Consider the following 12679-nt stretch of genomic DNA (forward strand, 5'->3'; position numbering starts at 1 on the left):
TCTGCTATTATTACGGATACAGTTGACTTTATCAGTTGAACTTCTGTTAAGAAGATCCAGTGGCAATATTTTACAAAGACAAAGGTAGAATGTTTGTAATGTCTGTGTGTGCAGTTGTAACAGGTATTGCTCCTGCATTTGTACTCTGTGGTATCAACAGTAAAACTAGAAGCAGTTAGTTACTTGGCCTTCTTTTGAACTGAAGATGCCTGTGTTCCATGGCATTAGAACAAAACCTTGGGGAATTTCCTCCACTTTTGTAGTTACTCTTCTTAGGGCTGTTCAGATGCTCCCCCAATCCATCTGATGCTGCTTGTGAACTAGGATTTTTCATGAACTCCTGTCATCTATTATGAGATACCTCCTTCCACTGGAGGCAGGAAAGTCAAGTTCTTACTATTGTGTATGTAGAAGGTATAACCATTTGAGATTACCTTTGCCTTCTATTTGCCACATATCATCATATTTTGTGATCTTTCTTGTTTTCTTTGCTGTGAATTGGATTTCTGTCTGCTCTTCCTTTTGTGCAAATTTTTGCACATGTGATGAAAGTTAGTTGAAGCTGTGAGGAGAGGAGGAAAAACTTTGGATGGATATGAAAAGAAATAGGAAAAGCAGTCAGAGGAGGTGGCCAGGAAGAGTGAATGAAGGTTGTACTCACTGCCTTGTAGCTGTAATTCAGCCATCTGTTTTTGCATGGTATTGCAGAGGGAGCCTTGGACTTGTCTCATGCAGTGCTACCAACAACACCTTTCTTTGACTGGTTCTTCTGCACTCGATTGTTTATCTGCCCTTTCCAACAGACTATTAATTGATGAGGAGCTGTATGTCAGTCTTTCTGGTGGTTTCCTACTGATAAAATTATACAGGATTATTCTGATCTTGTGTCTGTAGTCATGAGGCCATACATTTCTTCCTCTTTGTTTTCTTTTATTCATGTTTCCTCAGTATGTCATGTCAGCAAATGACATGACTGTGATCCTGTTTCTTGTGTAGGGTGACAAGGCCACCTTGCACCCTGCTTCTTGTGCCAGGTGAAGAGTCTCCCAAATGACCCTTCTCTGGACTCAGTCTAGAGTTGCATGCAGGTGGTTGGTGTCGGGTTAGTGGGTCTATGATGGCAGGACTGAGGGGCATTGCTGTGATCTGGCATGTCAGTCCCACCTGGACCAAATAATGGCTGCTGATTTCTTCCAGGAGAAGTTGAGGCATTTGACATCTAGCATCCTTCTCAGATGTTGCTTGAGTGAAATTGAGTGCTTTTGGAGTCAGTTTGGCATTCTTGCCTTCCCACCTGGCCTGGGCTTTTCTGCCTTTGGCTCTCCTGTAAGCTGAAATGGGGAAATTACCCCTGACAGGAGCAGCCAGGCTGAGCTGGGCATGTCATGTTCTGTTGCCAGGTGCCTTGTACAGTGGTGTGAGGGAGAGTGGAGCCCTGTGTTTCTGCCCTGCAGGCAGCCCTGTTTGAGGGGGATAGTCTTGCACCCCAAACAGTGCCAGTGGCTAATGCTCCAGAAAAATCAGAGATCTTTGTGCTGGGGCAAATTGATTAGGACATTTGAAAAATTCAGATGCTTCACATAAAATATGTGTACAGCTTTGTTGCAGATACAGATGTTGAATGTCATGGTGTGATCTCCTCCCCGAGTTTCATTAGAAAGCTGTTTTGGGTGACTTAGAAGTGTTTTTTAAAGTCTGGGATTGAGTTCCTTCTCCTGCAGTCGGGACAGAGCTGGCTGCTCAGGCCATGGTTATTATCAATGTGTGCATTCTCCAGTTGTCTGAGTTGGGCATGTTGATTTCTCCCTGTGACACCCAGGTGTGAAAATGTGCCTTCAGCCTTTAATTCTGAGTTCTTTGGTTTGTGTTTGTTTCTTAAGGCCAATAGCAGCATAAGTTAGAGAAGTCAGATGGGGTTGCTGATAGTGATGGCCAGCGTAGTCTGTGCTTTAGTGTGCTCTCAGGTGTCATGTGATTTTGGTAGTTATGATTATTAATAAACTTTGAAAAATTTGCTTGCAAATTTGTGGATTTGGGGATGTACCTGCTTTTAAAATCCTTTCTGAAGCCAAAAGGATCAGGCTATCATACTACTCTTCTCAGGGAGAGGAAGGAAGGGTTTGAGTCTTACCTGTTCTGGTTTTGGCCACACCTGCTTCATTGGTCACCGTGTGTTTATTGTAGTGGAGACACAGCAGAGGAAGAAGACAGAGGAAAGGAAGGCTTTTTAGTTCTGCCTGATCATTGCATAGTTTGTTTTTCTGCCATGTGCAGAGATTCTTTTCATTGCTCTCTAATGAATTACTGCTGTGTGATTATGGTTATTGCTTATGTGTGGAGGAGGAGGGCTGTCCTCAAGTGAATTCACTTGTGCATATCAGATGTCTAAAGTGGCAGGTTCTTTAGTGAATTTTGTATTCCTTTTCCTGTAGCTTGAGTTTGATCCTGCTTTATTTTGTAAATGCAAGCTGAAGGCTATTGTAATAGATTGGAGGTTGTTACAGCCTGAAAAAGGAAAGTGTAACTAATCACAGGTAATCTCAGGGCATATTGGCTACTTCTCCGTGCAGGCTGGAGGAGCTTGGTGAGGAGCACAGGTGAGGTGTTTCTATGGGGGGAGGATGCTTTGAGAGTAAATGTAGGGTTGTTTGAAAACAAACCTACCACAGGAGCTGCTAGGCACTTCTTTGGATGCAGGAAAATGCTTTGAACCAAAAGGCATCAAGAAGACTGGACATTGTCTAGGCAAATGCTAATATGAGTTGAAACAATACAGCTCTTTAAAGTACTTTTGTGCCTCTGCTATTATGAGTTGTGGCTCCTTGAGGCTCTTGCCTTAGTAATGGTAAGAACTTGGTAATCTGAACAAAAATCTTCAGTTTTTTGGGTCCTATATGGATAGTTGTTTTGGTCCTAGAAAGCCAAATTTCCCATGAAAAATAAATGAGAATGCAAGGAATGAAAAAAAATGTGAGAGGACAAACAACTTTATTGGCAAGTTTGCTCTTTGTTCTTTAGATTCTGGGGCATTCCAAGGCAACAAATGGTATACTCTGGTATGCTTAAGCTGTTGAATATGCATATGGCTTTATGCAAAATGAAAATACTTCCCCTGTGAATGAATAGTTTGGTGGATTTGTTTTGTTTGCAGAGTTCCTGCCTACCATCTCCTTTGACCTCTAGTACTACTCACTGCAGACTAGTTACTGCGACTGCATGAGGTGTTAACTTGTGACTGTGGTGTATTCTTAACTTGAAAATGTTTGTGCACTGATAACGCAGACTTGCATTGTTATGGCTGTCTGGAGAGGAGTTGTGGGAGTGCTAGCAGTTGGGTAGGATGTTTTGGGGATAAACTCTGCTGATATGGCAAGAATGGAATTTGCTTCCATTTAGAGTCTGCACAAGTGCAGGGAGCAGAAAACTTCTCCCAGACTTGGGTTATGTAGTCCATGGTACAAATTTGTGATTCAGAAAGCTGAAATGACAAATTGTTTTGCCAAATATTTTATAAAGAAATAATTAGGCCAGTTCTGTCCAGTCTGATCTGAGAGGCTGGTAAGTTGGTTTTGTTGTATTTATAGGAACTGTTGGGTTGAAGAGTTTGTGTTGTGTGATGGGTAAATACGTGAACATGAAGGAGTAGGGGAAGCATGTGGATCTGTACTGCATTGCACCTGGTTCATGGCTATGATCCCTCCTGCTTCTCTGAAGTATTAATTTGCCTTTTATGTTGTGAACTTAAGCTATCTTACCATTTTAATTCCTAGATGGGAATGATGAGCAATCCCAGCCCTTATGGCCAGCCATATAGTCAAAATACCGGACAACAGATTGGAGCCAGTGGACTTGGACCTCAGATGCAGAATAAAGCTGGACTGCAGAATAGCTTACCACAGTTTTCAATGGACAAGAAGCAAGTTCCTGGGGCAGGAATGCCTAACATGGTAAGTAGAATGAAAGGTGTCTCCATAAAATACTGCAGTAGATTAAGGGGAGCAGTATGCTCTGGTCTTGCCATGCTGTAAGGTTTTTGCAGTTGTTATACCCAGTGTTGAGTATGTGCACTCGCTTCAGCTCCTGAGAAAACTGATATGAAGGAGAGGGCTGAGTTGTGCTTTCTGTGTTGATAAGCTGCATCTCTGGCATCTCCATTCTTTACCCTTCAAACCCTGTGAACAGGGACAACACTCCTTAGCTGAAGTGAGCTTTGTCACTTGTTTGGACACCTCTCCTCTCCCATCCCTTCTTTTGTGGTTGCTGTGTTGGACCTCTTCTCCTCAGAGTAGTTCTGTCTGCAGAATTGTTTCCTACTTGTACTCACTGATGCTTTTGGGAGAGAGAAGTGTCTCTTCTCAAACAGCATTACCTGCAATAAGGCTTGGAAGCCCCACTGGTGTGGGTTTTCTTGTGAATTACATCAACATGCATGACAGTCCTGATGCTGGAGGTTCTCTGGCAACTGTAGTAGCCCTGATGCCTTCCCCTTTTCCTTCCACACTTATAGCAGCATGACTTAAGGAACGGGGAAGTAAAAATGGTGAGAAAAGTGGGTGGCCCGAGCTTAAAAGTGCCAGTGCTGCCCCACATGCGTTAACATTGGACTCCCTGGCTGATGCCTCATTATTTTAAAAGCTTAGATTGGTTAGGGCTATGACATGCAACATGTCCTGTGTTGTGGTTTTTGGGTTTTGTTTGGGGTTTTTTTTGATACATATATTTTTTAATTTAGGAAATGTAGATTTCTGAATATGGCTTGTGTTTCTCCTTGCTTTAAATTCCACTCCCACACACCCCTGGGAGGGTCAGTCTCTCGATCTTAGAAACTGTTGCTGAAAAATCATTTCCTGTTAACTTTAGTACCTTTAAACTAAAAAGAGCTCAGTCCTGTTGGGGTTATTTAATAAGTTGAGCATGAAACATTGGAAGTCTAGCAAACCAGTTGGTTGTATGAACCAGTAAAAAAGCAGCACAAACCTGTTCAGAACCCCAGCTGTCAGGTTTGTGTTCAGTGCAGAGCTTGGAGCTCAAAGTTGAACTGGGACCCTGCTGAACCTAGGAATGAAGGGTTGCTGCTACCTCAGTTGTCATCTAGAACACACTGCAAACAAGGTAGTTATGGTCGTATTGGGACATACACAAACCCTGAGGGCTTGACTAATTGGTGAAGTCTCCTTGTAAAATGAAGGGTTAATACTACTAGTTAAGAGCTACAGGAGAACTGATGTTTAGGAATACAGGTAGATGAAGTCTAAAGATCTGGACATATCCAGAAACATCCTCTAAAACCTCTGGAAAATGAGTCTGTTAGAAACTGAACTGAAGTAGTACAAGCAACATAGTTCCTGGGCCTTTCTTTTTTGCTGAGTACTCCTCAAATGTCACCTGGAAGAAATGAAAAAAGTGCTGCAGAAACAAACAAAAGCAGAGAAGGTATACCAGATGTTGCCATACCTGACATTAGTTTTGTGGTGTGTATTATCCTGAGGTTGTGCTTCATCTCTAGCATAGACTAGGAGATGCTTGTTTTGAATGCCTATGTGCAAGTTTGCTCATGGAAAAAGGTTAAAAGGTTCCCAGGATTTCCCTTTCGTTCTCATTTTCTAGAAACAGCCAAACCAAGACACCTTATACTGCAATAGAGGAAAGCTCCATTCAGTCTAAAATGTGCTTTCCTCTATTAATGCAATAATTGTGGGTGCAACTCTTTAGCCTCAAATGTGAAGGAAACTTGACATCTGAGTGCTATTAATATATTCTGGTTGATCTAGCACTTCAAATTAACCTGTGAGCATGTGCAAAGTTCTGCTGGCCATTGATAAGGCAAGGGCTAAGAGTAACAGAGTGATAGGAGAAGGAATTTGTGGCTGGCAAGAGAGTTGCCAGCACTGTTGCTAAGGGGTATATTTAATAAGTCCTCCAAGAACTACAGATAGGTGGACTATTTGCTTAATCATAGAATGTAGTAGCTGTTTCTCTTCTTGGATTTTTGTGTTGCTGTTTGCTTACTAAATTAATTATTTTCCAAAATAGATTTATTTCTGGGAATTCCTTTTCCACCTTCTCCAGGGCCAGCAGCAAGCTCCCCAAGTTCAGCAAGCTGGGATGGGGCCAGCAGCTTCTCAAGGAATGGGATCTGGAGCACCAACAGCAGATCCAGAAAAACGCAAACTCATTCAGCAGCAACTAGTTCTCCTTTTACACGCTCACAAGTGTCAGCGTCGAGAACAGGCCAACGGGGAGGTGCGACAGTGCAACCTCCCTCACTGCCGAACCATGAAGAATGTCCTGAACCACATGACACACTGTCAGGCTGGCAAGTCCTGCCAGGGTAAGTGGTTATGCAGATACAGTCAACATGTGAAGGAGAAGGGCTCCTAGAAAGAGATGAACTAGTGGGTGGTTTGGGAAGTAGAATTTTAACGTGCCTGTCCCCTTAAGAATGGGAACCATTGGCAACTCTGAAAGTTTGGGCAATTTAGGGGGGACAGGATAGCACAAAGAGATGAGTAAAAATCTTTTGCCTAACTTTGTAACTCACTGTAAGATCTTTTGGATGCGACCTTCTTTTGAAGGTAGACACAAAGCAGGGTCTGCAAGTAAGAGCCTGCCTGTCTGCCTTAAGCTGAAGAGATGAATCTTGAGCAGTAACTTGCCATGAATTTGGCTGCTGCTGGTACTGGCAACCTCTCTCTGTCCTAGTAGCTAACTAAAATGTAGGCTACCTTTTTGGTAGCCTAGGCTCATCTGCATTGTGTCAATTGTTGACATCTCAGTTGCTTAGAACAGTCTGTCTGATGTCTGAGCTATATGATTATCCTTCAAGCCAGGGAGTCTTAGGCTTGTGTGTATCACATTGGGCTTTCAGGTAAGCTTTAGTTGAGACAATAATACTTGAAAAAATCTAGCTACGTTTTCAGTGGTGGTTAGTGCTGAACTATTTCAAGTAATTACTTTACTGACCTGTGTTGACACAGATGTGTACCCTCAGAGAAAATGTTGCTCCCTAACCAGTTTGTGTTGACCATGGAGAGATACTGGCAGTTGTTTGTAAAAGTCTGTCATTCCCTCTCTTTCTCAGTGGCACATTGCGCGTCTTCCCGACAAATCATCTCGCACTGGAAGAATTGTACAAGACATGACTGTCCTGTATGTTTGCCTCTCAAAAATGCTGGGGACAAAAGAAATCAGCAGTGTAAGTCTACCTGGGGAATTCTGTGTATTGAATAAACCATTAAATGCATGTTGGGAATTAAACTTTCTTGCACCCACGTGGTAGTGGTGATGTTCTCAAACCTGGAAACATGATATTCTTCTTGTTTTAGTTCCAGTGTATTTTTCTGGCTCTGATAGCAAGTGTTTACAAAAGGTTTCTAACTTACTGGGTTTTTCTAGCAGGAGAATGGTGAGGGTGAAAAAGTCATAGCTCTTTCTCTCAACCAAATGATTGGCTTTTCACTACTGCTTCTTCCAGCTGGATGGTTTCTGCAGACAGATGTGCACACACATGCACATTTTGTCATTTCAGCCCTGATACTTGGTTCTGTCTTCATTCTTTGTTTGCATCAGATGTCACTTGCCGCTTCTCTTCGTGTCCCTTTGGTCTCCCTGCCAAAATGTTTGACAAAATTTGTCATTGTGTTACCTGTATGGTTTTTATTTCTCCTTTCTTTAATATGACTGTGGGCTCTTCTCATGACTAAATGTGAGCTATTTTTTGGTTTAAGAAAATTAAAAAAAAAAACCAAAAACCAAAAACAACAAAAATATTGCAATGGCTGCTGGAGAGCTGTATGTACCCTTCAGTCACAGTCTCTGTGACATGGTGTGTCTCTGTTTTCAGTTTGAAGCAAACAGATGTGTCCTAAATGCTTAAGAGTGGGGTTTCCTCAGAGCAGCTCAAAGGAAAAACAGTGTGTTGTTGGGTCAAAACTTGTCTCCATGGCAGGTTTTCCAGAGTGGGCCATTTGCTGCATGCTTCTAGAAGCAGATGTTTTAGCTCTCAACAGCCAGTGCCCTTTGTCTTTCGCTGTGTTCGTGGCCCTCTTTGCTTGCCTTCTGCTGTCATTAACTCGGTGTGTCTCTTGCAGCGCTGCTGGGCGGAGCTGCAGTAGGACTTGCAAATACCGGCTCCGTGGGCGTGGGGCAGCAGACAACGCCCAGCATAAACACTACCAGTCAGATAGACCCCAGCTCCATCGAGAGGGCCTACGCGGCCCTTGGACTGACCTATCAGGGCAACCAGATGCAGACGCAGCCCCAGGCGCAAGTGAAGAATCAGCAACAGGGACAGTCACCCCAGGGTCTGCGCCCTATGAATCCTATGAGTAAGTTTATCTGTTAGTGTTAAAATGCAAACTACAGGCAACTTTCCCATGCTGCATCTAATGCAAATTTTCTTAACCTACTAGCTTAGTACTGCTGGTTAATTTGCAAAAGGTATGGCTTTTGCACTGTTTCACACTTGAGATTGCAACCTACTCAGTGGAACAGGAACATGTAGAAGACCTAGGTGCTTTCACCTGGAAAACAAGTTCCCTGGGAAAAATAGTTTCTTTGAAAAATGACAGATTTTTTCAGAACCAATTTTCCGAGTCACTTTTTCTTCTTTTTTTGATGTAGCTTTATAATTATCCTGTAATGCAAGTTTCAGGCTATTGGGGAGTTATTAATTGGATATGCATGCATTAGAATGCCAGTTTTCGAGTGTACTTTGTTGTCACTCAGAGTGCAGCATTTTACATTTGTATCTCAAAGTGTAATGTTTGTTTTAAAAACGAAAAACAGTAAATAAATGGCAATCTCCCTGAATCCTGTCACGTGGTTTCACATAACTGTAAATTGTCTGGGTGGCTTATTGCAACATCATAAAAAGACTAGATAAGAATTTTAATTTCAAGTGCAGTTAATTGGAACCTGGCTGTCACTGGTGTCAAAGACACCATCACCTTTAACCATCAAATCGGAGTTGGATGGTTTGAGATTACATCACAGGATTTTTTCTTCACCCCTGGCTGTTCACTTGAGTTGTGTAAGTAGATGTGGCATTTTTAACAGAAAAGAGGAAAGTTGAGCTCATAGTGATTTATGACAAACATGTATGGGATTGCACTGATTCTGCCTGTATGTTCCATGACAAGCTCATGTATGGAATGAGAGATTGAGAGGAAAAGAAGCAAAAAGAAGCAGTTTGTTCCAGTCTGCAATTTGGTGTGTTTCTGCTCCAAATGGAATGCTACTCCTGAGTTACTCAAGAAAAGGCGGTTGGGTAGAGTGGCCTTGTTAATGAGATGACTGTCCCTCACAAGTTGCATGTGACTTGCATATTGCTAAAGCTTTGCCTTTCAATGTGTAAAGACTTTTTTAAAAAAGTAGGGGAAGGGAAGGGTCCTAAGAGCTTACTCTTAAAACATTAAGATTAAAATAACATGTTTTTCTACTGTGCATTAAGAGTGTTTTACAAATAGATAAATTTCTAGAAGCTCCAAAATGTTACAGGGAAGATCTCCAAAGGTTGCAAGAAAGGTCATTCATTTTTCTGAAGCAAAATGGTTCAAATATTTTATTCATGTCATTATTTATAGACACTGTTTGGCCTATGCAGTCTTAGTGTGTATTTGTTGTAGAATTGTTAAGAAAGTCCAATGAAACGGGATTAGAAAAGCTCTTGAAGAGTGAAGAACTGCAGCTTAATGTAGAAAAGACAAGCATGGAGAGTGTAGACTTTTGACTTGTTTCCTCATTAGGAGTGGTTGGCTAAGAACAAATTACTGCAGGTGAGATAGGAATTACCAGGTCATGGACAACAGGGCTAGTTCAGGAGAAACAAGAGGATTTGGTGAGGACTGTAATGTGAAAAGTTGCAGTTCTAAGTGGCTAAAACAAATAGTGGGTTTTGGCAGTTGAAAAGCATGAGTTAAGGTAAAGGTTGACAGTTGTCTTGCTATCTGAGAGCATGCTTGAGTGCAAAGTAAGTTTGGGAAGGAGAAGAAAGGGACTAAGGGAAGGGAGACTTGAAGGCAGCCTTATGAAAAATCTGTTAAGTACTTGGTTGTGATATTAGAGGTGTGTATTAAGATTGATATACTTAATTTCAGTGGGTTTCTCTCGTATGCAGTGTGTAATTTGGCTTGAAACACAGACTCTGTAAGGTTTAGATGTCCTAAATACATGTGAAGCCTGGCTTCATGCTACTTGCAGCTTCACAAAGTGATCTTTGGAAGCTCCAAACAGAAATATGCTGCATTTTTCCATACTATTTGAGACTTAACTGTAGTGTGTGAAGTAAACAGGCAATTTTTTGTGGTGATTAAGATCTGCTGTGATTCAGAAAATTAGATTTTGTCACATAACAAATTACTAGAGGTTTTCCCCTGCAAAGGATTGTCAGATTTTCCTTCTTACAAACATTGGAGTTAGCTGTTAACATTAAGTATGGAGTGGGTGAGAGCAAGACCTTGTCAGATGTAGATAGTAACTGATACTGTAAGTTCTTGAAGCCTTTGTGAATATATACCTTAAGCCCCTGACAGAAAAACCACCTGCTTTTAAACAAAAAAGCAAAAGTGGGTTGGTAGTGCTAAGTCTTTAGTTAGAGAGTCACAAAAAGGACTCTGGGACATGTTTGCAGTAAATTGGAACCACTTGTTTGTTGAGAATTTCAGGAAGATGTGCAGAGGAGTAAGGTGAATGATGCTTCATTTGGAGGTCACCAGTGTTGTGCCTCAGACTTTTTATAAGTTTGTAAAAGAGGGTAAAGAGAGCAACGGGTAAATAAACTCCTTCACAGAAGTCCAGGTACTTGAAAGTCTAGATCCTTGTTATTGCTGAGCAGTTTCTGATTTTTCATGCTAAATGAGTGCTTCATTTATTCTGTATTCTTTTGTTTTCCAGGTGCAAACCCAATGGGAGTGAATGGAGGCGTAGGGGTTCAACCCCCTAATCTGCTGCCTGACTCAATGTTACATTCAACCATGAATTCTCAAAAGTAAGTTGAATTCTTTGTACCCCAGTGATTTTGTTTTGATCTCATGGCACTTCTTGCACAAACAGTCGGGTAAATGCCATTGATGGCTATCTCTCCGTTTGGATTCTGTAGCTTTTGTTGCAGTTTTCCAAATCCTTGGGTAGAACAGCATGTACTCTTTTGTGGCGTTGTTTTGGTGTCTGTGCAGCTATTTCTACAGAGTTTGTCCATTGATTAGAGAATGGCTGAACTAGCACTTTGTCCGAACATTATTCTAAAAGAGGCTGTGACTGTAAGATGACTAAGCTTGGGCTAGACTTTTGCCCTCAATTCTTGCTCTGTTTTTGAAGCCCCATGATGAGTGAAAGCGCCAATGTTGCCAGTTTGGGAGCCATGCCAACAGCTCAACCATCCAATACTGGAATTCGAAAGCAGTGGCATGAAGACATTACTCAGGATCTCCGAAACCATCTTGTTCATAAATTGTGAGTAGCTAATACTAAAACAGTCTCCTGTTAGGTGAGTTGCTGCTCCTGAGGTGTATTTGGGGGGCAGAAGGCTTGACTTACAAACTGGAGGGCCAAGCAGTGAATTTTGTCCAGATGCATGAGAATGGAAAGAGAAGCCCAAAAGATGGAACTGCATCTGCATTTTTGGGATTGTTGTAGTGGAAGTTTCCCGCTCTGTACTCAAGCCATCTCCATGAGAGCAGTGTCCCCTGGAAGCAGTAGCAGTGCTGCAGTCTGTCAGAAGATTTTCCTGTTGCTTTGTGTTCAGATCACTGGGGTTAGTGCTGGTGTGGGAACATCTTGATCACTTACACACATTTTTTAAATTTTTTTCTCCCCCCCCCCTCAGAGTCCAAGCCATATTTCCTACTCCTGACCCTGCAGCACTGAAGGATCGGCGTATGGAGAATCTGGTGGCATATGCTCGGAAAGTGGAAGGAGATATGTATGAATCGGCAAACAGTAGGGTGAGGTGCCATCCCCTGTTGTCTAGTCTTGTGGATCTCTGCCTTGATCCCGTAGTGACTGGGGAGGAAGAGGAGTGAAAGCACAGATGAGACTCCCAAGCTGAGGAAGCATGTGTTTGGGATTGCTGGTGGGGTCTAAGAACCAGCTAGCTGCAGGCTGCTACCTGGGTGTGCCAGGAGTCGGGGTGTGCTGTGACTGAGACTTCTCATGGTCCCCTGAAGGCAGCTCTTCACTGTGATTGTCCCAGAGGAATGCTGGACACAAGAAGAGAAATGTCTGGTGTTGGCCTTACAGTTGAGAGCAGTGCCCTAAGCAGTGCACCATTGGCCCCATCTGTCTGGCAGCCCCTGCAAAGGAAAGGCCTCCCCCAAGCAGAAATGTCTGTGTCTGTAAGACTTCTTTGCAAGTTTGAGTCACTGGGACCTGTTTGTTGCCTTTTCTCAATGTACGTGTCATCTCCTTTCCTGACTTGGATTTCTCCCCAACAGGCAGAGTACTATCACTTGCTAGCAGAGAAGATCTATAAGATTCAGAAGGAGTTGGAGGAGAAACGAAGAACCAGGTTGCAGAAGCAAAACATGATCCCAAATGCTCCAGGCATGCCACAGGCATCCATGAATCAAGGGCCCAACATGGGACAGCCACAGCCAGGAATGTCTGCAAGTAAGAGCAGTTGTGTTACTGACTACCTGGTGCAGGGAAATCCTACACTGTCGATTCAGTAGGCGAGTGACCA

General features: G+C 42.6%; 1 protein-coding gene across 3 annotated transcripts in view; it reads left to right on the forward strand.

The window, feature by feature from the left end:
• EP300 (E1A binding protein p300) overlaps positions 1-12679 on the forward strand; it is a 63188-nt gene that overhangs the window by 21823 nt on the left and 28686 nt on the right. For 2 of the 3 annotated variants that reach the window (XM_071551838.1, XM_071551839.1), the window contains exons 3-10: positions 3771-3947; positions 6070-6331; positions 7082-7195; positions 8091-8327; positions 10894-10987; positions 11317-11451; positions 11825-11942; positions 12432-12606. In XM_071551838.1, the coding sequence (XP_071407939.1) occupies positions 3771-3947; positions 6070-6331; positions 7082-7195; positions 8091-8327; positions 10894-10987; positions 11317-11451; positions 11825-11942; positions 12432-12606 (1312 nt within the window). The remainder of the gene's footprint in view (positions 1-3770; positions 3948-6069; positions 6332-7081; positions 7196-8090; positions 8328-10893; positions 10988-11316; positions 11452-11824; positions 11943-12431; positions 12607-12679) is intronic. The other variant, XM_071551840.1, reaches the window with a different exon arrangement.

This window comes from Pithys albifrons, chromosome 3, assembly GCF_047495875.1.
Source record: "Pithys albifrons albifrons isolate INPA30051 chromosome 3, PitAlb_v1, whole genome shotgun sequence".
In the NCBI taxonomy this organism is placed as follows: Eukaryota; Metazoa; Chordata; class Aves; order Passeriformes; family Thamnophilidae; genus Pithys; species Pithys albifrons.